Source organism: Eschrichtius robustus, chromosome 1 (assembly GCF_028021215.1).
Source record: "Eschrichtius robustus isolate mEscRob2 chromosome 1, mEscRob2.pri, whole genome shotgun sequence".
In the NCBI taxonomy this organism is placed as follows: domain Eukaryota; kingdom Metazoa; phylum Chordata; class Mammalia; order Artiodactyla; family Eschrichtiidae; genus Eschrichtius; species Eschrichtius robustus.
In genome coordinates, this window is record NC_090824.1 from 76,596,662 (window position 1) to 76,621,007 (window position 24,346).

At 37.3% G+C, this 24,346-nt stretch overlaps 3 protein-coding genes across 5 annotated transcripts in view; 1 reads left to right on the top strand and 2 right to left on the bottom strand.

The window, feature by feature from the left end:
- Nucleotides 1-5,327: 5,327 nt before the first annotated feature.
- Nucleotides 5,328-6,360, bottom strand: LOC137760843 (olfactory receptor 11H4-like). The gene is given in 3 exon segments (XM_068537754.1): nt 5,328-5,743; nt 5,746-6,000; nt 6,003-6,360. Coding segments are annotated over 3 exon segments (1,029 nt in total).
- A 7,619-nt stretch (nt 6,361-13,979) lies between these two features.
- Nucleotides 13,980-24,346, top strand: part of LOC137759193 (olfactory receptor 4K2-like) — a 133,824-nt gene continuing 123,457 nt past the window's right edge. For 2 of the 3 annotated variants that reach the window (XM_068535161.1, XM_068535170.1), the window contains exon 1: nt 13,980-14,051. The gene's annotated coding sequence lies outside the window, so the exon portion shown is untranslated. Of the gene's footprint in view, nt 14,060-24,346 lie in introns of all 3 variants that reach the window. The other variant, XM_068535154.1, reaches the window with a different exon arrangement.
- LOC137759124 (glutamate dehydrogenase 1, mitochondrial-like) lies at nt 16,980-18,568 on the bottom strand. Its single transcript, XM_068535049.1, is given in 2 exon segments — nt 16,980-17,473; nt 17,475-18,568. Coding segments are annotated over 2 exon segments (1,464 nt in total). The 5' UTR covers nt 18,557-18,568; the 3' UTR covers nt 16,980-17,091.

Below are 24,346 nucleotides of genomic sequence, written 5' to 3' on the forward strand. Positions count from 1 at the left end.
AATGGAAATAAAAATAAAAATAAACAAATGGGACCTAATGAAACTTAAAAGCTTTTGGACAGCAAAGGAAACCATAAACAAGACCAAAAGACAACCCTCAGAATGGGAGAAAATATTTGCAAATGAAGCAACTGACAAAGGATTAATCTCCAAAATTTACAAGCAGCTCATGCAGCTCAATAACAAAAAAAAAAACAAACAACCCAATCCAAAAATGGGCAGAATACCTAAATAGACATTTCTCCAAAGAAGATATACAGATTGCCAACAAACACATGAAAGAATGCTCAACATCATTAATCATTAGAGAAATGCAAATCAAAACACAGATTCTTAGGGTCTTATTTTGTAAAATGGGTATAACTTATATCTTGTAACAACGTCACAGGGATTAAATGAGACAATTTTTGTAGGGACCACAGACAGTAAAAGACACCTAGGAGGTTCTCAGCACATGTTTGTTCCCTTCTCTTTCCTATCTTCAAGCCACCGATCAACCACAACTTCCTTCCTGAATGAATTTCTGTCTACAGCATACACTGATATCTCGTTTTCCTAAGCTCTTGTGGCACTTAATGTTAAATTCAAGGAAGGGAAATTAATACAATACTAATCTTACCTCTCACATTGGCGAACAAATGAGAAACCATGATAAGGTCCAGTGCTGGGGAAACTGTGGGAAAATGAGCCCTCCCATACAAATGTTTTAGCAAGATATAATTTACATAGCATAAAATTCACCCTTTTAAAGTGTAGGTTTAGTATATTGACAAGGTTGTGCAACCATCACCACTATCTGATTCTAGAACATCTTCATCACCCTGCAAAGAAAGTGAATACCCATTAGCAGTCATTCCCCATTTTTCCCCCTGCCTAGTCTTTAACAACTACTAATCTACTTTCTGTCTCTGTAGGTTTGCCTATTCTGGACATTTTATATAAGTGAACTCCTATAATAAATATGTGGCCTTCTGTGTCTGGCTTGTTTTACTCAGTATAATATTTGCAAAGTTCATTCGTGTTGTAACAAGTATCATACTTAACTCATTTTACGGGTGAATAATATTCCATTGTATGTATATACCATATTTTGTTGTCCATTCATCAGTTGATGGAGATTTAGGTTGTTTTACTTCTCGGCTATTATGAATAATGCTGCCATGAACATTCATATACATGTTTTGTGTGAATACGTTTTTAATTCTCTTGGGTTTATACCTAGGAATGGACTTGCTGGGTCATATGGTCACTCTATGTTTAACTATTTGAGAAACTGCCAAATTGTTTTCTAAAGCAGCTGCACCATTTTACATTTCCGCCAGCAATGTGTGAGTGTTCAAATTTTTCCAAATCCTGCTCAGCACTTGGTGTTGTCTGTCTTTTTTTTTTTTTTTTTTAAATGGGAATTATTTATTTATTTATTTTATGGCTGTGTTGGGTCTTCGTTTCTGTGCTAGGGCTTTCTCTAGTTGCGGCAAGTGGGGGCCACTCTTCATCGCGGTGCGCGGGCCTCTCACTATTGCGGCCTCTCTTGTTGCGGAGCACAGGCTCCAGACACGCAGGCTCAGTGATTGTGGCTCACGGGCCCAGTTGCTCCACGGCATGTGGGATCTTCCCACACCAGGGCTTGAACCCGTGTCCCCTGCATTGGCAGGCAGATTCCCAACCACTGCGCCACCAGGGAAGCCCTTGTCTTTTTGATTCTAGCCATGCTACTGGGTATGAGGAGGTATCTCATTGTGGTTTTAATTTATCTTTCCCTAAAGACTAATGATGTTGAGTGTGTTTCATTTGCTCACTTACCATTTGTGTATCTTCTTCTGAGAAATGTCTATTCAAATATTTTGCACATTTAAAAATTCAGTTTTATGTGTTTTTATTGTTGAGTTGTAGGTGTTCTTATATATTCTGGCTACTAGACTCTTATCAGATACATAATCTGCAAATATTTTTTCCCATTCTGTGACCTTTGGCTCTCTTGATAGTATCCTTTGCAACACAAAATTTTAAAATTTTGATGAAGTCCAATTTATTTTTAATTTTATTGCTTATATTTTTGGTGTTATATCTAAAACATACATAATCCAAGGACACAAAGATTTAAATCTATGTTTTCTTCTAAGAGGTTTGTAGTTTTACATCTTACATTTAGGTCTTTGATCCATTTTGAGTTAATTTTTTGTAGGTGGAGTGAGGTAGGTGACCAACTTCATTCTTTTCCATGTGGATATCAAGTTGTCCCAGCACTATTTGTTGAAAAGTAATACACTCTTTGGGAGTACCTAGTTTAGCAGTATTTTTTGTAATTAAAAATATACCAATCTTATTTCCCAGAAATCCTTCCTCTACTTTATGGAATACTGATGTGACTGTATAGAGAGTTATATTCAAGGACATTTATTGCAGCATTGTTTTAATTGAAAAATATTGGATACAATAAAGCATCTTAATTGAATAATGGGTAAATAAATTGTGATATGTTCATATAATGGAACACAATGTTCCTGTTAAATAGAATGATGTAAAATTATACATATCGACTTTGAAAGATACCATGATGTTTTACTGAGTTAGAAAATATTTATTCTTTTAGCTGATGTTTCTTGAGCTCTACTGTTTGCTAGTCACAATGCTATGTGCTTTATGAGTGTTGACTCATAACAACCCTATGAGATAGCTGTTATTATTATCCCATTTTACAGATGAAGTAGCTGAAGTTTGTAGTATTCAAGCAACATGTTGAAGGTCACAAAGCAAGCAGATAAGCTAGGATATGGTAAGTCTGACTCCAGAGTTTGTACTTTACCTAAGACATTAGTTCCATATACATATATATATATGTATTATTTGGCAATGAAGGTTTGCATGAGCATAGTGAAAATCTAGCAGAATAACTAGCAAATTATCCATGGTCAGATTTAAAAGATATGAAGGAGAGCAGAAAAAACATGTGCTGAGAACCTTCTGTGTGTTTTTACTGTGTTATTGTCCTTACATAAATTATCTCATTTAATCCTTATGACATTGTTAAAAATATGTTATATACCCATTTTTCAAAATAAGACCCTAAGAATCTAAGTGTTAAGTACCTTTCTCAAGTTGCACAGCAGAAGATGAGGTGAGGCTCTCCGGGTTTAAAGAGCAGCCTAAGCAAAGGTGTGGAGATGACAGAGGGTGGAGTCGTTAAGTGACTGCCAGACTAGAGCTGAGGGTTCGTGTTGGGAAGCGATGGAAAACAAACACAGTGGGGCCATGTTGTGAAGCGTGTTGAATACCAGACAGAGGAATTTAGATATGTAGCCTCTGAGGAGCAGAGTGAAGGATTGGTGGAGATGAGAATGAAGATGGTAAATCCTTCATCTTTATACACTTCTTCATTGCTTGACTTTGTTACAACAACTACATATTATTTTATAAGTAAAAAATTGAGATAAAGGTATTTGATAAACATTTTGGGCTCTTATTCTATGCTAGATACTGTACTAATGTTGATTTCCAATAACAGAGACCCTCACGAACACACCTGTAGTTGAACAAAGATGGGTTTATTGGTTTTTTGCAAAGAGAGAGAACATATGCCATGAGGAACATGGGGCATCTCAGTAGAAAGACGTTAGAAGGGATTTATTATATGATTTGGGTTTGTGTTAGTTGACTTTGGGGAGAATTGAAGGGAATAGAGATTTTCTCTGGATGCTGTCAGAAAGCGGAAGGAAGTTCTGTGATTGTGTATCTTAAGTGTTATCTAGAAGGCACTTGGGCTAAAGCTTTACTTGGTAAGGAGACAGCAGTCATTCATATTAACCTAAAGAGAGGGATGTTCGGTCATTTTTTTTTTGTGGTTGGGACAGTGTTTTGATTTTGTCTGTGCTCAAACATGATTCTAGAGTGGTCTTGTTTTGTCTTGATCCATCATGCTCCATGCTCATATAGCGACCTTGTCTAATGTTGGCGTTCTGTGAACTTGTTTATGTTCAACAGGATTACACCAAGACCTGACTGATAGTGCCAGGCCAGCTCCCAGATTCCAGGGGCTGCTTTCCTCTCTGACACTGTGTGTTGGGAATCCAGAAATGAAAAAGGCAGTTGCTGTCCTCAAGGAGCTCCCTCAAGGGGAAGTGCATGTAAATAAATAAATTACACTACAGTGTGGTACTTATAATAACAGAAATGTTAAAAGCAACTTCAACAAGTTATTTAGCATGTATTCAAGTTTTATTTCAAAATTACCACAAAGGAACTATATCTCTAAGAAAATTTGTTGAAAGAGTTTCTTCTGGTTGAGAGAGTTTTTTTTCTCTATTTCTTTTAATAGAGAGAAAGTGTATTTAGATGAGATTGTTAGACCAGGTATAAGAAAGAAGTGTCTCTTAAAGATTATAGAAAGGTCTCATGGTTTTTAAAAGTCACTGCACCTTGATACAAACTGCTATATATAAAATAGATAAACAATAAAGTCCTACTGTATAACACAGGGAACTATATTCAATATCCTGTAATAAACCATATGGAAAAGAATATGAAAAAGAATATGTATATATATGTATTACTGAATCACTTTGCTTTACACCAGAAACTAACACAACATTGTAAATCAACTATACTTCAATTTAAAAAAAAAAGATACTCTTTGTAAAAGGAAAAAAAAGTCACTGCATGTTTAAAATATATTAAACATGTGCAGTCTTTATATATCAATTATACTTAAATAAAAATGTTTAAAAAGTCACTGTACCTTTAACCATTTGGTAAAAGTCATTAGGCTTGTCCTAAAACTTATGATAAATCTTTTAGGAGGGACTTCCCTGGTGGTGCAGTGGTTAAGAATCCACCTGCCAATGCAGGGGACACGGGTTCAAGCCCTGGTCCGGGAAGATCCTACATGCCATGTTCCAACTAAGCCTGTGCACCACAACTACTGAGCCTGTGCTCTAGCGCCTGTGAGCCACAACTGCTGAGCCTGCGTGCTGCAACTACTGAAGCCCGGGTGCCTAGAGTCCGTGCTCCACAACAAGGAGAGGCCACCACAATGAGAAGCCCACACACTACGATGAAGAGTAGTCCCTGCTCACTGCAACTAGAGAAAGCCTGTGTGCAGCAATGAAGGCCCAATGCAGCCAAAATATAAATAAATAAATAAACAAATTTATTAAAAAAAGTCTTTCAGGAAATTCTAGTTTCCCTCATATAGCAATCCCATCTTATCATTTCAATAAGGACAGCCTTTAAAAAAATTTTAGTGCCTGTCCAAATCCAATGAATTAGGGTTTGAGTAGTCACCATAGGTATTTAAGATGAGCACACTTCCAGGAAAAAAACCATGGCCTCTAACTAGTCAGAATGAGGACAAAAGACCATTGAAAGAACTTACACATCTCCACCTTATTCTTCATTAGAACTTGGAAGTATGACACTTCTTTGGCTTGTGAATTTTGACTAATTCTCATTCCAAACAGGACATTTCTCAGGGCAAGTTTCATGTCCTTATTACAAAGACTGTAGATCAGGGGATTAAGGAAATGAATCATTATTGAATATACCAGTGTGAGAATTTTCTGCATCAAAGTTGAGATGCCATATGTAGGACTCACATACATCACCATGACTGTCCCATAGAAAAGAGACACCACAGCTAAATGAGAACCACAGATGGAAAAGTCCTTTCTCCGGCCAGCTGCAGAAGGGGCCTGAAAAACAGCTCTGAACAACAGGGTGTAGATCGAAGAATCTATGTAATAGTGAAAAAGAGGACAAAGGAACTCTGAGTATAGAAAATAAATTCAGTAATGGGGGCTGGAGCACAGGACAGAGCCATCAGTGGGTCCATGTCACACAGGAAGTGATCAATGATATTGGGTCCACAGAAGGGGAGTTGGGAGATGAAAAAAATGGGGATTGGGTAGCCAAGGAATCCAATGAGCCAGCAGAGGGACACCAGCGTTCCACAGAGCTTCCTAGTCATGATGGTGGGGTAGTGCAGTGGGTGGCAGATGGCAAATGATACACAATTACTGCCAGGAAGAGACATTCAGCTGTGCCCAGGGAAAAGAAGAAATGGAACTGGAGGAAGCAGCCAGAAAATGAGATGGCCTGGGTTTTGGAGAGAATGTTGACTAGCATGTTAGGAATAGTGGAGGAAACATACCAGATCTCCAGGAAGGCAAAGTTTCCCAACAGAAAGTACTAGGGGGAGTGTAGTCGTGGGTCCCATCTCACTGCACAGGTAATGGCTCCATTCCCCAGCAAAGCCAAGGCATAAACCACCAAAAACAGTGAGAAGAGAAGAATCTGTATCTCCCAGCGACCAGGAAATCCCAGGAGAACAAACTCAGTCACAATGTGTGTTGCCAACCTGTTCATGGGTCTTAAATCTATGAAGAAGAAAGACATGAGTGTAACCCAAGTTGCTTTGCTTCCTACATATCTTTAGGATTTTATTGAAAGGGAACTTAAACCTTACAGGAAAATATTGAATATATGAGATATTTTGAAACCAGGTGGGATTAAATCTCACCTTATTTTGAATTGATTGTGGATCTAAATCTCAGTATTATTTTGCTAGAAACCAATGCAGCAAGATCCATATCAGTTTGTACAACCAGTGGTATAAATTTCTTTCTTTTTAATTTTGATCCTTAAGAAGACCCTTTCTGATTTTGGTCTGTTTTTCTAAAGTTGATTATGGGTCTTCATGCACAAAATCATCCACTTTCTCTTATTCAGCATAACTTGTTAAAATCAACAACAACAGATATTTTGAGGACAGCTGGTCTGAGGTTGAGCTAAGCCTTTGGCAACAGAACAGAATTAGTTGACTTAACACATGGAGATATAAATTACTCCAGAATGTTAGCTTTTCAGAATGGCCTAATCAACTGAGTTAATTGTGACAGACATCACTACACTCAAGACTCAAGGCTGTTTCTAAGTTTTCCTTTAAAATTTTCTTTTAAAATATCACTCTAACCAGTTGAGTGATGCCTAAAAAAATACAAAAGGCCCAGTATATCATAAATATTTGCTTTAAAGAATGTGAGAATATTATTTTAAAAATATCCCTATTTATAAGTGTTTATTTTTATATTTTTTACTCATACTATACAAAAATGAACTATCTTACTTTTTATATTCAGATCCTACCTAGATAAAGAAAATGGTGTTTCAATACAGAGGTTTAGTTCATTTAGTAAGTAGTTTTGGATGATAAAAACAAATAAAGGGATCTGAGATCAATGGGGTTTTATCTGCAATTTTATCTGGTAAAATCAATTTTGTTCTCTGAAAAGGAAGAGAGCACATTTTCAAATATTTGGACAGGCATGTACTTTTCAGTAGCATTTAAAAATTGAATAAAAAATGTATAAATCTTTGTGTTTAAACAACAGAGTAATCTTGTAATTGATTAATATTTAAAAAGCACTGATTGAGTCTTAAAAATAATAGTTTCAATATTGAGTTTTCTTGTTAAATTCAGATCTCCTGCCTTGTATATTGGAAGTCACCAGTCATAACTTTCTTAGGGATAGGAGATAAGAAATTTGAAAGGCAAAGAAGAATAGAGAATTTGAAAGAAGGATCATGTATGATACTTAGGAAAAAAGATTTGGACTAGTCCCCTGTTGGTGGTTTTTAAGGAAGCATAAAAAATGAAGATTGAGCATCCAAGTCCAAAGCTGTCTAGTTTTCCAATCAATGTTGAATTCAAAAGATATCTGTTTACCACCTTCACTGAATAAGGTGCTCAATAAATGATTCCCAGACTGTTATTTACAAAGCATAAATAAATCATTTTCTCTGCTACAGGTCAGGAATTAAGTCCAAGCTCACAGATTTAAACTAAAAATTAGAAACATGAGATCTATGCTTCCTATCTTTCTTTCTGAAAAAATGAGCTATGTCTGATTAGTGTGAATAACAGTTCAGGACACTCTCCATTATATACTGACAACTTCACATCTCATTTAGTCTTTTCTGTCAACATACCCTATAAGATTTATTAGCAGCAACATTATTTTCCTGCAGTCCTTGGTGAAAATGTAGATAAGTAATGAGATGATCAAAGGGTGGGAAGCTTAATAGAAAAGCCAGAGTAATCAATTTTTATTTTAACCACTGATGGAATAAACTGACTCCATTAAGTTCTTCATAACTCCGCCCTTCAAAGCCTCCAAAATTACTTGCTGGGAATAGTTAGGGTATTAGAATGGACTATCCACCATTTTATGCCATAAACACACTGTTCCTCACACTTTTGGGATTTATAAATCATTATATGAGGACAAGCCTAAGGGACCAGTTTTTTCATACTCCCCTTTCCAATACAAGAAACCAACCAACCAGCCAACCAGTCAGCTCACCAGTCCACCCACCTCAAGAATAATAGCTTGATTAAATAGCTTCCTTCCAAATGTTCTTCACTTGGTATGCTGTCTTCTCAGACAGTCTGAGAGAAGAGTATACCACTTGATTACACCTGGAATGTGAGTTTACTTTTAGAAAGATGGTCCCTAATAATCATAAAATCATAGAATTGGAAAGAAATGATGCAGATGATCTATTTTAACTCTTCATTTTACAGATAGGCTTTACAGAGGGTGCGTGACTTTTTATCCAATGAACATAAATGTTCTATGTTCATATATGGAATGTTTACACTATACTACTACAGAGGAACAATGACTAATCAGATTTGTAAAGTAAGATGCACTCTGTAGTATATAATAGCAGTGGTTGTAATATGGACAATTGGTCCTTTTCTCTTACATACAGTGATGGATTTCCTGGTTCAGCTTGGAGACAGGGATGGGCACAGTGGAGTTGAATATAAAGGCATCTCTTCTTCATTGGCTTGGATGAGGAGAACTCCAGGTGAGGGCACTTTATGTGGTCCACTGGACTTCCTTCATTTCTGGAGGCTCCAGAGACTTGTTTTCTAGAAGTTTGCTGAGACATTTAACATATGAAGCTTCTTTTAATCCATGTTTCCTCTCAGGGATTACTCTAAAACTCCATGTCTCTCCCCAAGTGGTCTTGGTGGCTTCCTCATTTCCTCTGGAGTGCCACCTCTTTTCAATCTTTGGGGCTTATCTAGGTTTTAGTAGATTAGCTCCTAGGGGGTGGCTAGAGTTAAGGAAACAGAATCCAGGGGAAATACTGAGTAAATTTCAGGAGTCTTTTCACTGCAGAGATTGCATTCCATTAAGGAACAACCCTCTGTGGGGATCAGTACAATAAATGAAAGTTTTGCCCATGACTCTAATTCTGAAACTGAGACATGTTTGTGAACAAATATTTCCTCTCTATCTTAAATGAAGTGCTACAACACAGAGAAACAGAAAACTGTTTTCTGTTGTTCACTTTAAAATTAAATCCACTAAAATTTCCTGGAGTCCTTCACTGTAATGACCAGGTGGCTTGTACTAAGTAGGAACTGCCTTGCATGACCTGGTCATGATGTGGAATGACCTTACTTGCTGTGGAAGGCAATCCAAGATGGTGGAAGGCAACCCAAGATGGCAGAAGCCATTTAATTGACTTATCTAGTCAAATTGTCAGTTTCCATTCTGATTTCACTTTCTAAGAATGGGGAATTGGAAACCAGTGCAAATGTGAGAAGAGAGTTTTAATCATTGGTCTTTTGTTTCTTCTAAAAGAACTGGGGTTTCTTCCTAGGGTCCTCTTAAACCACTTCTGTAAAATAAGACTTCTAGGGAAAGGTGAGTGATGATCAATGAGAAAATCTTCACTGATGGGTACTGGAGAAGCTTGTAAGTGAACTTGATATTCAGTGACACTCTAGATTCCCCACTGAGTATTCTTGGCTTCCTTGTCAAATATTAGTTGGCTATATATATGAGGGTTGATTTCTGGGCTCTCGATTTTGTTCCATTGGTCTATGTGTCTATTTTTATGCCAGTACCATACTGTTTTGACTCCTATAGCTTTGTAGTATAGCTTGAAATCAAGAAGTATGATGCCTCCAGCTTTCTTCTTCTTTCTCAGGATTGTTTTTGCTATTTGGGTTTAAGTAGGTTTAAGTAGGACTCTTGGTATTTTCTTTTAAATGCAGCTTTCTTTTTGTTGGCAGTCTTAGAGTCTTCTGCTGTCTCATCATTGGGTCTTTCCCCCTTTTCAAAGAAGCTCTCCAGTGATGTTTGATTTTTATTCATTTTGGCTAGGGTTAGCTTGTGGGCTTACCAAAACTGACTGAGACAAGTGCACAGTGCGGGAAAGAGGCTTGGACAGAAGTGGTAAATAAAATAATGGGCAGGCCATACGCAGACTAAAATAAGTGTCCTATTCTGACCTAAAGCCTGCCACCAGATGCAGCTGTACAACTGAAGTACATCAACTCACTTGCCAGTATAAATCCTGCTGCCAGATGCAGCTTAAGTGTCATTTGCCACTCACTGATAGGGTTTTGATATGAGTCTGCAAGCAATAGATTTATTATGGTCTCTGTGCAGTCAGACCTCTCTGCTAATGATAATCTGTATTTGCAGCTGCTCCCCAGTGCTAGCATCACTGCCTCAACTCCACCTCAGATCATCAGGCATTAGATTCTCATAAGGAGTGTGCAACCTAGATCCCTTGCATGCACAGTTCACAGTAGGGTTCACGCTCCTATGAGGATCTAATGCTGCTGCTGATCTGACAGGAGGCGGAGCTCAGGTGGTAATGTGAGTGATGGAGAGCCGCTGTAAATGCAGATGAAGCTTCACTCGCTCGCCCGCCACTCACCTCCTGCTGTGCGGCCCGGTTCCTAACAGGCCATGAACTGGTACTGGTCTGTGGCGCAGGGGTTGGGGACCCCTGCTATAAGACACTGATGAAAGAAATTGAAGAAGACACAAATAAATGGAAGGATAGCCTGTGTTCATGGATTGGACGAATTAATATTGTTAAAATGTCCATACTGCCCAAAGTCATCTGTAGATTCAATGCAATCCCTATCAAAATTCCAATGGCATTGTTCACAGAAATGAAAACAAGCCTAAATTTTCTATGAAACCACAAAAGACCGAAATAGCCAAAGCTATAGAGCAGTGTTCATGAAAAAGAAGGAAATAGGCATGAAAAAGAAGGAAATAGTGACATTTGCAACAACACTGGTGAATGCGGACGACATTATGCTAAGTGAAGTAAGTCAAACACAGAAAGACAAATACCGCATGATTTCACTTATACATGAAATCTAAAAAGTTGAACTCTTCAAACCAGTTCTCTGAATGGTGAACGCCGGGGGGTGGGAGGTGGGAGGGGTGGGGAGGTGTTGGTCAACAGGTATAAACTTTCAGTTGAAAAATGAATAAGTTCTGGGGATCTAAGATACAACCTGGTGAACTATAATTAATAATATTGTACTGTACTTGAAATTTGCTAGGAGAGTAGATCTTAAGTGTTCTCACCACACAAAAAAAGTAACTATGTGAGATATTTGATGTGTTAATTAACTTGAGGTGGTAATCGTTTCATAATGTATACATATATTAAATCACCATGTTATATATATCTTAAAAAACCTCATTGTATGACTTAAATATATACAATTTTACTTTATCAACCATACCTCAATAAGCTGGAAAAAAATGAAGAAGTATATACTTTCTCATACAAACAGAGAATTTATTGCCAGTAGACCTGCACTATGCATGTTTAACTTTTTCAGGCAGAAGGAATATTATATCAGACAGACACATGGTTTCACCAAAGAAATGAAAAGCACTGGAAGTGAAATAAAAGAAATATATATAGTAGTAATATTTTGTGTGTTTATAGCATAAAAGTAAAACCCATGACAATAAAAAGTAGCCCAAAGAATGAGAGTGAGCTATTGGGAATACATTGGTGTAAATCCCTTATACAACATATGAAGTAGTATAATATTATTTGAAGTTAGACTGTGATTAAATAAATATGTATATTGTAGATCCTAGAACAACCATTAAAAAAATTTAGAAAAGAGATACAAATAATAAGACAATAAGGTAGTCAAAATGAATTAATAAAAAGAAGCCAAAAGAAGACAGAAAAAGAGGCAAAAAAGAACTGGAAAGATAGAATAAATATAGAATGCAGCTAGCAAAATGGTAGATTTTAATCTAACCATATCATAAATTAGATTAAGTATAAATGGTCTAAAGAAACCAATTGTACACAGGGGGAAAATATGCATTGGGGAAAAAAGCAAGACAATAATATGCTGTCTACAAGAAATCCACTTTAAATTAAAAAAATAGATAGATTAAAAGTAAAGTACTAGAAAAAGATATACTCCATATTAATGAAAAAAAAGTTGGAGGAGCTATATTAACATCAGACAAAGCAGACTTCAGAATGAGGAATATTACCAAGAATAAAGTAGGATATGGAATGATTCAAAAGGGGTCATTTCTTCAGGAAGATATAACTATTCCAAATATATGACATACCAAACAACAGAGCTTCAAAATACATAAGCAAAAATTGGTCAAAGTGAAGTTAATTCAAGGAGTGAATTTTACTATACATAAAGTGAAAATAAATATCAATACATTAAAAAACAGAATGTATTAAATATGATTCCTTTTATGTAAAGTTTTAAAACAGGTAAATCTAAACTTTTTTAGTAGATAAATAAAAATTATAAAGCAAAGAAGTTTACAATAGATATTAGTGGGAGAAATAGATATGATAAAAAAGACTTACAGTGTCCTATTTCTTGTCTTCTGTGGTGGCTATTGGATATTTGCTTTATAATTATTAATTAAGTCATTATACTTTACATATGTGTTTTGTGCATTTTCTGCCACATATTACCTTTTAAAGAAAGTTGTAAAAAATAAATTTTTAGACAAAATCATGGGAGACCTAATTGAATAAATTCTTTTTGAAGTATCATGCTATGTAAAATTTTGCTTCTTTGATTTATATTGTCTTATTATATAATTAGAACAAAATAATTTATTTTGCTTCCTTTTTTGCCTTGGAATCTAGGATCCTCAAAGATGTTTTATTCTGAAATTGAAAGTTTTATTTATTGATCTGACCTGTTCATCGTTTATGTTATTTCTCACAGTATCTTGTTCCTTATGTGTCATCATTGGGCTGGTATAGTACATATTTTATTATACTTCTAGTTCTTTATTGGGGGAGATCATTTATAGAAGTCATTAGTCATTATAGAAGTTAGTTATAGTCATTAGTCATTATAGAAGTCTATAACCTTTTTTTAAGACCATTTTTTTTAGAGCAGTTTTAGGTTTACAACAAAACTGCGAGGAAGGCACAGAGATTTCCAATATATCCCTTACCCACACATATACCTAGCTTCCCCCTTTGTTGACATCACTCCCCAGAGTGGTACATTTTTCACCAAGGATGAAGCTGCATTGACACATCATAATCACCCAAAGTCCACTCCTTGTGTACATTCTATAGTTTTGGTCACATATCCTTCATTATAATAACATACAGAATATTCTCACTGCCCTAAAAATCCTCTGTATTCTGCCTACTCATTTTTCCAACACCTTTCCTCCACTCCTGGCAAGCATTATTATTATTATTTTTTCTTTTTGGGTCTCCATAGTGGGATTTATTACCGTAGGGGAAAAATGAGGGGAAAAAAAGTAGATGCTTCAGGGCTGTACACCGCAGTGCTGGCGCAGTAAACAGGCAAGCAGGGCAGCAGCCTGGCATTCACCTCAAACTGGAGAGCAGCAGCGCGGACAGGACATGCTAACAGGCCGCTGGGGTCGGGCGCCGGGAATCCACCCGCAGCCGCCCCGCCCCGCCCCGCCCCGCCCCGCCCCGCCCCGCCCCGCCCCGGAATCCGCCCCGGAATCCGCCCCGGAATCCTCCCCCCGCACCGCCCCCCGCACCGCCCCGGAATCCGCCCCCCCCCCCCCCCCCCCGCCTCAGCAGGGCCCAGGTGACGCACGGTGACGTCAGCGCGCCCGTTAGGCACGCGGGTCTCCGCCACAGGAGGGCGCCCGGGCGTCTGTGGAGGAAGAGCAGGACTGAGCTGGTATTTTCCTGTGGGGAGATGAGAGAGGCTGGTCAACCCTGAGGTACTGAGGTGTGAACATCCGTATCAATTCGGTGTTAAGATTTTTAATCTCGTGGTTTGAGCACTTTTAACATTTCCTCCTTTCGCTGTCGCTAATGTTTTCCTGAGGGGAAAATTGCAAACCGTGAGCGGTGTGGTTTCAATCATGAGAAACTCTGTGGAGAGGCCCCTGCCTTTCCCAGAGTTAATATTTATTGTCTCCATAGTTTTGCCCTTTCCAGGATGTCATAGTTGGAATCATATAGTTTGCAGCCTTTTTTAGATTGCCTTATTTCACTTAGTAATATGCATTTAAGATTCCTGCATGTCTTTTCATGGTTTGATAGCATATTTCTTTTTAGCATTGAATAATATTCCATTGCTGGATGTACCACAGTTTATTATCTGTTCACCTGCTGAAGGACATCTCAGTTGCTTCCAAATTTTGGCAATAATGACTAAAGCTGCTAAAAATATCTGCGTGCAGGTTTTTGTGTGGACATAAGTTTTCACCTCCTTTGGGTAAATACCCAGGAATGCTGTCACTGGATCATATGGTAAGAGAATGCTTAACTTTGTAAGAAACCTCCAAATAGTCTTCTGAAGTGGCTGTACCATTTTGCATTCCCAACCAGCAATGTGTGAGAATTCCTGTTGATCAGAATTTCTCTGATTACATATGATTTGGAACATCTTTTCATATGCTTATTTGCCATCTGTATGACTTCTTTGGTGAAGTGTCTATTTAGATCTTTAGCTCATTTGTTTGGTTTGTTTTCTTATTTTTGCATTAAAAAGTTAATTAAAAATTTTATTTTTATTGAGGTATAGTTGATTTACAATATTATATTAGTTTCAGGTGTACAGTATAGTGATTCAAAGTTTTTAGAGATTATATTCCACTTAAAGTTGTTATGAAATATTGGCTATATTCCCTGTGCTGTACAATATATACAATATATATATTTTATACATAGTAGTTTGTACCTCTTAAACCCCTACTCCTATCTTGCCCCTCCCCCATTCCCTATCCCCGCTGGTAACTACTAGTTTGTACTCTATATCTGGAAATCTGTTTCTGTTTTATTATATTCATTCATTTGTTTTATTTTTTAGATTCCACATATAAGTGATAACATACAGTATTTGTCTTTCTCTGTCTTATTTCACTAAGCTTAATACCCTCCAGGTCCATCCATGTTGTTGCAAATGGCAAAATTTCACTCATTTTTATGGCTGAGTAGTATTCCATTGTATATGTATACCACATCTTCTTTATCCATTCATCTTTTTTTTATCTCTCTATTGCTCATGTTTCTTTTTTTTAAATTAAATTAAATTTATTTATTTTTTTATACAGCAGGTTCTTATTAGTTATCTATCTTATACATATTAGTGTGTATATGTCAGTCCCAATCTCTCAATTCATCCCACCACCACCACCTCCCCACCAGTGTCCCCCCTTGGTGTCCATACGTTTGTTCTCTACATCTGTGTTTCTATTTCTACCTTGCAAACTGGTTCATCTGTACCATTTTTCTAGATTCCACATATATGTGTTAATATACAGTATTTGTTTTTCTCTTTCTGACTTATTTCACTCTGTATGACAGTCTCTAGGTCCATCCACGTCTCTACAAATGACCCAATTTCATTCCTTTTTATGGCTGACTAATATTCCATTATATATATGTACCACATCTTCTTTATCCATTTGTCTGTCAGTGGGCATTTAGGTTGCTTCCATGACCTGGCTATTGTAAATAGTGCTGCAATGAACATTGGGTTGCATGTGTTTTTTGTTTTTTCTTTTTTTTGAAAAGGTAGTCTTTTTAATAACTGCTTTTGTCACCAGGTTAAGTCATGCAGTTACAAAGTAGGTAGAAACTTCTGAAAGGATATTATTGTTAAAAAAAGAAAAGCTCATTCTTACGTAAATATTATCGAGTACTTCATTGGGACACTACTGTTCAAAAGGCCCTGGCCAAACAACTCCCAATCAAAACACAACCCCAGATTGTTTCCAGCCCACTGGGAATGAAGCCATGTGTAGAAGACAAGGCCTCTAAATGAGGACACAAAGTCAGGGCGAGTCGGGACCATTGGCAATGCTCAGAGCAGCCAGCCAGACTCCAAAGAGGGAACACAAGTGGTTTTTTTCTGGGACACTCTACTTGAATTATTGTTCAATTAGTCAACACAATAGATCTTCAAAAGAGGACAATTAATTAACATGATAAGGAGGTTACTGCATTCTTTGGACTATATGTCATAATTGTGGTTAGTAAATTCCGACAGTCTTAACAAAAATAGCCTCCATCATTTGCAGGTATGAAGATAACTTAATTCTCTGCCGGGCTTTTTATTTTTGCTGGATGACAATATGCAATTGTCAAGTTATAAATGATACTGTTTTATGTTATAAAAATACTAGCTTTTTTCATTTATTATGTTTACAGGCATTCACTGCTTGAGTCAAGTTTAGGCTTGTTAAGTGATTTTATTACAGCAGCATGTACTTACTTTATTCTAAAAGAATAAAATGCATAAAGAGAAAGGTTTTTCTGTTTGTAACCTGTAAAATTGAGTTATTTGGCTGATGTAAAATACCAATAACTCACTTGAGGACCATGCTACCTCCTGAAAATGCCATATACCTCCTTCTTAAATGTGTCAAAGCACCTGATAGATCTGTCAAGAGCTGAAGTGGCAAGTGACTGACTACTCTTGGACAAAAGGAGCTTTCCCAGGGCTACAGCTGACTGTGCTGGGAAACAGCCATGGAGCAAGACAACACAGGCAGAGGGAAAAGACTTTATTTGAAGGCAAAATACCCAAATGGCTCTCTGACATAGCTAATTTCTGCTATCACTTATTAGCTTATATGTGGTCCCCTAACTTTTTTCTTAAGGGGCTGATTTGGATTGACTTGTTGAGAATGGTGTCCGTTATCTATTAAGTCATGAGAGAGAGATTTCTGCAGTTACATGTAAACTTGTGATAGGTCTGCAGATGAAGAGGTGAAGAGGGTAGTGAAGAAGTCAGCTGCAGTCCGGTCCAGTCTATGTGAAGGTCACACCAGCTTCATTGTACACCTTGAAGACTTTCTCGATGGCATTGACATAGGCAGCTGTTCTCAGGTCCAATCCCAGGTTATACTTCATGGCTGTGTCCATGATTTGCCTGGCAGAGCACTCCATGGTGTAAGCTAAGCCAGAGTGCACAATGTCTTTCTCAGAGGCACCTGATATCCTGTCTTGGAACTCTGCTGTGGGTACAATGGGAATAGTTCCAACGTGCTTTCCAAGTTTCCTTTCCAAACTCTCTTGAACAGACATGAGTAAATGGTAGTTAGAATCCCTTTCATATTTGAAGATCAAACGGCCATAGCTGGCATGATTTAGATTCTTCAGCCACTCAAAGTAAGATACTGTCACTCCTCCAGTAGAGATCTAGAATAACCATGATGTTCCTCTCTAGGAAAATCTTATCAGCTTCTGGAGTTGTCGGTCTGTTGGCATCTTCAGCAATGATCTTGGTTTTGACTCTGGGTGCATTGGACTTGGTCAGCTGCTTCTTGATGGCAGCAGGGATCAATATGTCACAGTCTGCCTCCAAGATGCTCGCTTCCTAGATCTTTGCTTTGGGGAAGCCCAGGATTGTTCTGTGTTGCAATTTGAAGTCTTCCAGTTCCTTTGGGTCATTACCATCTGGATTCCATATGCTCCTGTCAGATTCACCAACACCAACACATTTAGCACCGAAATGATGTAAATATCTCATAGAGTGCAGGCCCACATTACCAAATCCCTGAACAACAAATGTTTTATCTACAAATCCTGGTGTCATTCCTAAAATACTCATGTAAGAAGCTTCATTGGTGAAGTTTTCAATCCCATGGAAAATTCCCCGACCAGTAGCAGAGATCCATCCGTGGATTCCACCCTGACTGATGGGCTTACCGGTAACACAGGCATGGGCATTAATATCATAGTGCCCTATGGTGCTAGCATAGGTGTCAGCAATCCAGGACATCTGCCTCTTGCCTGTGCTTATGTCTGGGGCAGGCACATCAATGCCAGGACCAATAAAGCCCTTCTTTGACAGCTCCATGGTGAACCTCCTTGTGATCTTTTCCAACTCATTATCAGTATAGTTCTTGGGATTGATCTTAACACCAGCTTTGGCACCCCCAAATGGCACATCAACCACTGAACACTTATATGTCATCAGAGAAGCCAGAGCTTTTACTTCATCTACACTCACATCAGTGCTGTAACGGATACCTCCCTTGCAGGGCGTGCAGTGCTGGCTGTGCTGGGCCTGGTAGCCCTTGATGACCTCCCAGGAGCCATCGTCATGCTGGATGGGAAAGGACAGGCTCAGAACATGGTTGCAGGGCTTGATGATCCGCAGGATGCCACGCACCCGGTTCCTCTTCTGTTCCTCGCTGTCCCGGGTCTTGAGGTCCTCCACCAGCTTGTCCTCCATGATGCTGGTGCCACGGTCAAAGAAGCTTTCCACCATTTTGAAGAAGTTGGGGTCTTGTTTATGGTTTCCTTTGCTGTGCAAAAGCTTTTAAATTTCATTAGGTCCCATTTGTTGATTTTTGTTTTTATTTCCATTTCTCTAGGAGGTGGGTCAAAAAGGATCTTGCTGTGATTTATGTCATAGAGTGTTCTGCCTATGTTTTCCTCTAAGAATTTTATAGTGTCTGGCCTTACATTTAGGTTTTTAATCCATTTTGAGTTTATTTTTGTGTATGGTGTTAGGGACTGTTCTAATTTCATTCTTTTACATTTAGCTCTCTAGTTTTCCCAGCACCAATTATTGAAGAGGCTGTCTTTTCTCCATTGTATATTCTTGCCTCCTTTATCAAAGATAAGCTGACCATATGTGTGTGGGTTTATCTCTGGGCTTTCTATCCTGTTCCATTGATCTATATTTCTGTTTTTGTGCCAGTACCATACTGTCTTGATTACTGTAGCTTTGTAGTATAGTCTGAAGTCAGGGAGCCTGATTCCTCCAGCTCCGTTTTTCTTTCTCAAGATTGCTTTGGCTATTTGGGGTCTTTTGTGTTTCCATACAAATTGTGAAATTTTTTGTTCTAGTTCTGTGAAAAATGCCAGTAGTAGTTTGATAGGGATTGCATTGAATCTGTAGATTGCTTTGGGTAGTAGAGTCATTTTCACAATGTTGATTCTTCCAATCCAAGAACATGGTATATCTCTCCATCTGTTTGTCATCTTTGATTTCTTTCATCAGTGTTTTATAGTTTTCTGAGTATAGATCTTTTACCTCCTTAGGTAGGTTTATTCCTAGGTATTTTATTATTTTTGTTGCAGTGGTGAATGGGATTGTTTCCTTAATTTCTATTTCTGATCTTTCGTTTTTAGTGTATAGAAATGCAAGAGATTTCTGTGCATTGATTTTGTATCCTGCAACTTTACCAAATTAATTGATTAGATCTAGTAGTTTTCTGGTGGCATCTTTAGGATTCTCTATGTATAGTATCATGTCATCTGCAAACAGTGACAGCTTTACTTCTTCTTTTCTGATTTGGATTCCTTTTATTTCTTTTTCTTCTCTGACTGCTGTGGCTTAAACTTCCAAAACAATGTTGAATAATAGTGGTGAGAATGGGCAGCCTTGTCTTGTTCCTGATCTTAGTGGATATGGTTTGAGTTTTTCACCATTGAGGATGATGTTGACTGTGGGTTTGTCATATATGGCCTTTATCATGTTGAGGAAAGTTCCCTCTGTGCCTACTTTGAGGGGGATTTTATCATAAATGGGTGTTGAATTTTGTTGAAAGCTTGTTCTGCATCTACTGAGATGATCATATGGTATTTATTCTTCAATTTGTTAATATGGTGTATCACATTGATTGATTTGTGTATATTGAAGAATCCTTGCATTCCTGGGATAAACCTCACTTGATCATGGTGTATGATCCTTTTAATGTGCTGTTGGATTCTGTTTGCTAGTATTTTGTTGAGGATTTTTGCATCTATGTTCATCAGTGATATTGGCCTGTAGTTTTCTTTGTTTGTGACATCTTTGTCTGGTTTTGGTATCAGGTGATGGTGGCTTCATAGAATGAGTTTGGGAGTGTTCCTCCCTCTGCTATATTTTGGAAGAGTTTGAGAAGGATAGGTGTTAGCTCTGCTCTAAATGTTTGATAGAATTTGCCTGTGAAGCCATCTGGTCCTGGCCTTTTGTTTTTTGGAAGATTTTTCATCATAGTTTCAATTTCAGTGCTTGTGATTGATCTGTTCATATTTTCTATTTCTTCCTGGTTCAGTCTCGGAAGGTTGTGCATTTCTAAGAATTTGTCCATTTCTTCCAGGTTGTCCATTTTATTGGCATAGAGTTGCTTGTAGTAATCTCTCATGATCCTTTGTATTTCTGCAGTGTCAGTTGTTACTTCTCCTTTTTCATTTCTAATTCTATTGATTTGAGTCTTCTCCCTTTTTTTCTTGATGGCTTGTCAATTTTGTTTACCTTCTCAAAGAACCAGCTTTTAGTTTTATTGATCTTTGCTATAGTTTCCTTCATTTCTTTTTCATTTATTTCTGATCTGATCTTTATGATTTCTTTCCTTCTGCTAACTTTGGGGTATTTTTGTTCTTCTTTCTCTAATTGCTTTAGGTGTAAGGCTAGGTTGTTCATTTGAGATGTTTCTTGTTTCTTAAGGTAGGCTTGCATAGCTATAAACTTCCCTCTTAGAACTGCTTTTGCTGCATCCCATAGGTTTTGGGTCATCGTGTTTTCATTGTCATTTGTTTCTAGGTATTTTTTGATTTCCTCTTTGATTTCTTCAGTGATCTCTTGGCTATTAAGTAGTGTATTGTTTAGCCTCCATGTGTTTGTATTTTTTACAGATTTTTTCCTGTAATTGATATCTAGTCTCATAGCGTTGTGGTCGGAAAAGATACTTGATACGATTTCAATTTTTTAAAATTTATCAAGGCTTGATTTGTGACCCAAGATATGATCTATCCTGGAGAATGTTCCATGAGCACTTGAGAAGAAAGTGTATTCTGTTAGATTTATCTATTGATTTTTCTGCATTAATAGAGATGATCATGTTGTTTTGTCCCCTTCCTTCTATTAATGTGGTGTATTACATTGATTGATTTTATGTTAAACCACTCTTGCATTACTTGAATTTCTTATGTTGAACCACTCTTGCATCCCACTTGGTCATGGTGTATAATCCTTTTAATATACTGCTGGTTCAAGTTGGTAGCGTTTTGTTGAGTATTTTTGCATATATCTTTATAAGATATTGATCTGTAGTTTTATTTTCTTTTGATGTCTTTGTCTGGTTTGGTATCAGGGTAATGCTGAATTCATAAAATGAGTTAGGAAGTATTCTCTCCTCTTTTATTTTTTGAAAAATTTGAGAAAGACTAGTGTTAATTCTTCTTAAATGTTTGGTAGAGTACATCACTGAAGTGATATGGCCCTGGGTTTTCTTTTTTTAGGCAGATTTTGATTACTGGTTCAGTCTCTCTACTTTTTATAGGTGTATTCAGATTTTCTATTTCTTCTTGAGTCAGTTTTGGTAGTTTGTGTGTTCTAGAAATTTGTGCATTTTGTCTAGGTCAGTGGTCCCCAACCTTTTTGGCACCAGGGACCGGTTTCGTGGAAGACGATTTTTACACGGACGGGGGGCAGGGGGATGGTTCAAGCAGTAATGAGAGTGCTGGTTCAGGCAGTAATGCAAGTGATGGGGGTATGGTTCAGGTGGTAATATGAGCGATGGTTCAGGCGGTAACGCAAGCGATGGTTCAGGTGGTAATGCGAGTGATGTGGAGCGATGGGGAGTGGCAGATGAAGCTTCACTCACTCACCCACTGCTTACCTCCTGCTGTGCGGCCAGGTTCCTAACAGGCCACACACTGGTACCGGTTCACAGTCTGGGGTTGGGGACCCCTGGTCTAGGTTATCTAGTTTGTTGGCATATAATCATTCTTAGTATTCTCTTATAATTCTTTTTATTTCTCTAAGGTCAATAGTAGTGTCCCCACTGTCCTCCCTCACTCCCTCCTTTCTTTCTTTCTAGTATTTTGAGTGTTTCTTTTTTTTTCTTAGTCCTGCTTGAGGTTTGTCAATTTTTTTGATCTTTTCAAAGAACCAACTTTTGACTTCATTGATTTTCCCTATTACTTTTCTCTTCTCTATTTTGCTTATCTTTGCTCTAATCTTCATTATTTTCTTCCTTCTATTAGAGTTCTGTTTACTTTGGTCTTGTTTTTCTAGTTATTTAAGGTGTAAAGTTAGGTTATTTATTTCAGATCTTTCTTCTTTTTTAATGTGGATATTTACTGGTATAAGTTTCCCTCTGAAAATTGCTCTCACTCCATTGTTTTCCCATTAACATGGTTTTAAAATTATTGTTTTATGCATTTGTGTTTTACATCACATAGAAAAAAAAGAGGATTACAAATCAAAAATACTGGCTTTTATATTTATCTATGTAGTTAACTTTACCAGTGGTACCTTTACCAGTGTTATTTATATCTTCATATCTTCATATGGCTTCAAGTTACTGTCTGTTGTCCTTCCTTTTCAGCTTGGAGGACTCCTTTGACATTTTTTGCAGGGTAGGTTTGCCAGAGTTCTTGGTTGAGTTTTTTCTTTTAGGACCCTAAATATGTCATTCCACTGCCTTCTGGCTTCCCTGGTTTCTGATGAGAAGTTGGCTGTTCATCTTTGTATGCCTTGTTCATAAAAAGTTACTTCTCTTTTGCTGCTTCCAAGATTCTTTTGCTGTCTTTGTATTTGACAGTTTGATAATAATGTGTCTCAATGCAGATCTCTTTGAGTTTATTTGGAGTTCATTGAATGTCTTAAATATGTAGATTCATGTCTCTCATCATCAGCAGTTTTTGACCATTATTTCTTCAAATATTCTTTGTTTCTTTTTTTGTCTCTTTTCTTCCTCTGGACTCCTGTTATGTCTATATTGATATATTTGATGTGTCCCACAGGTCTCTTAGACTCTGTTGGTTTTACTTAATTCTTTATCTTACTGTTCCTCAGATTGGATAATCTCAATTGACCTATTCTCAAGTTCAGTGATTCTTTCTTCTGCTTGCTCAAATATATTGTTAAAATCCTCTGGTGAATTTTTCACTTTTTTTATTGTTCTTTTTAGCTCTAAAATTTAATTTAGTCCTTTTGCATAATTTCTATCTCTTTATTGACATTCTGTGTTAGGGAAGATTCTCAGGAATATATGGAAACTCTTCAGAGGCCTTATTCTCCAAAGTAACTCACTCCCCAGCTTTTCCTCCTAGAATTTTAGTGCAGCTAATATTTGTCTCAACTGATATCCTTTGCCTTGGGTGGCAGTGGTTGGTTCATTTGCCTTATTATGTTTTAGAGGAATATCCTCCATGTGGCTGTTTCTCTGTTCTGAGAGAATTTCAAGTTAGGTGAAATAAAGGCAAACCTACTGTTGTAGTCTTCCAGGGAGCCCCTAGACAGGTCAAAACAGACAGGAAACTTTTGAGAATGAGGTCCATTCTGTGTTCTCTGGAACGAGGAACGCCTTCTAGGAATATGGTCTGCTATCTTTAAAATGCTTCTGAGCTGAGGAGAGGGGGTTGTGGCGAAGGTAAGCTAAAATGCCACAGAGCTCTCCTACCATGTTTTATTTGCCTTTTTCTTGATGAAGCATTCATTTCATTGCTCTATATCTTTGAATATTTTCCAGAATTTTAATAAAGCTGATTCTGACAATTTTTGCCTGTGTTTTCAACTTTTCTGTGGAGGAATGGGTCTTTGGTGTTTCCCATTCTATCATTTTTATTTAGAGATAAATGAGTGGTAAAGCTGAAGGAAAACAAGGGAATTATTGACACAAAATTCCCCTTTCCCCTTTGTTGCATAGGGAGACTGATGTTGGGGATAGGCTTACAGGATGCTTATTAAAATGTTGATAATATTCCATGTTTTTTACTTGGATAAAGAAGGGCACAGGCATTTCTGAATTTCATATTCTTTAATCTTGCAGATATATTACATAGACTTTTATGTATGTTTAGTATATTATGTAATTTTAAAAAAGGATTTGTGATAGATTTATTATTGTCTCTAACAAGACCCTTACTAGAACTGTGTTTTTTTAATAACTTGAACCTATGTGTGAACAAAACACTTAAAAACATATGAATCTAGTGATAGGGGAAAAATTAAATAAGTTATGGTTTATTCACAAAGAAGACAATATTAAACTATGAGGCATATCTATTTGTATTCATTTGAATAGAAGGTTAAAAAATTTTAAGAGAATAAAAATAGCTA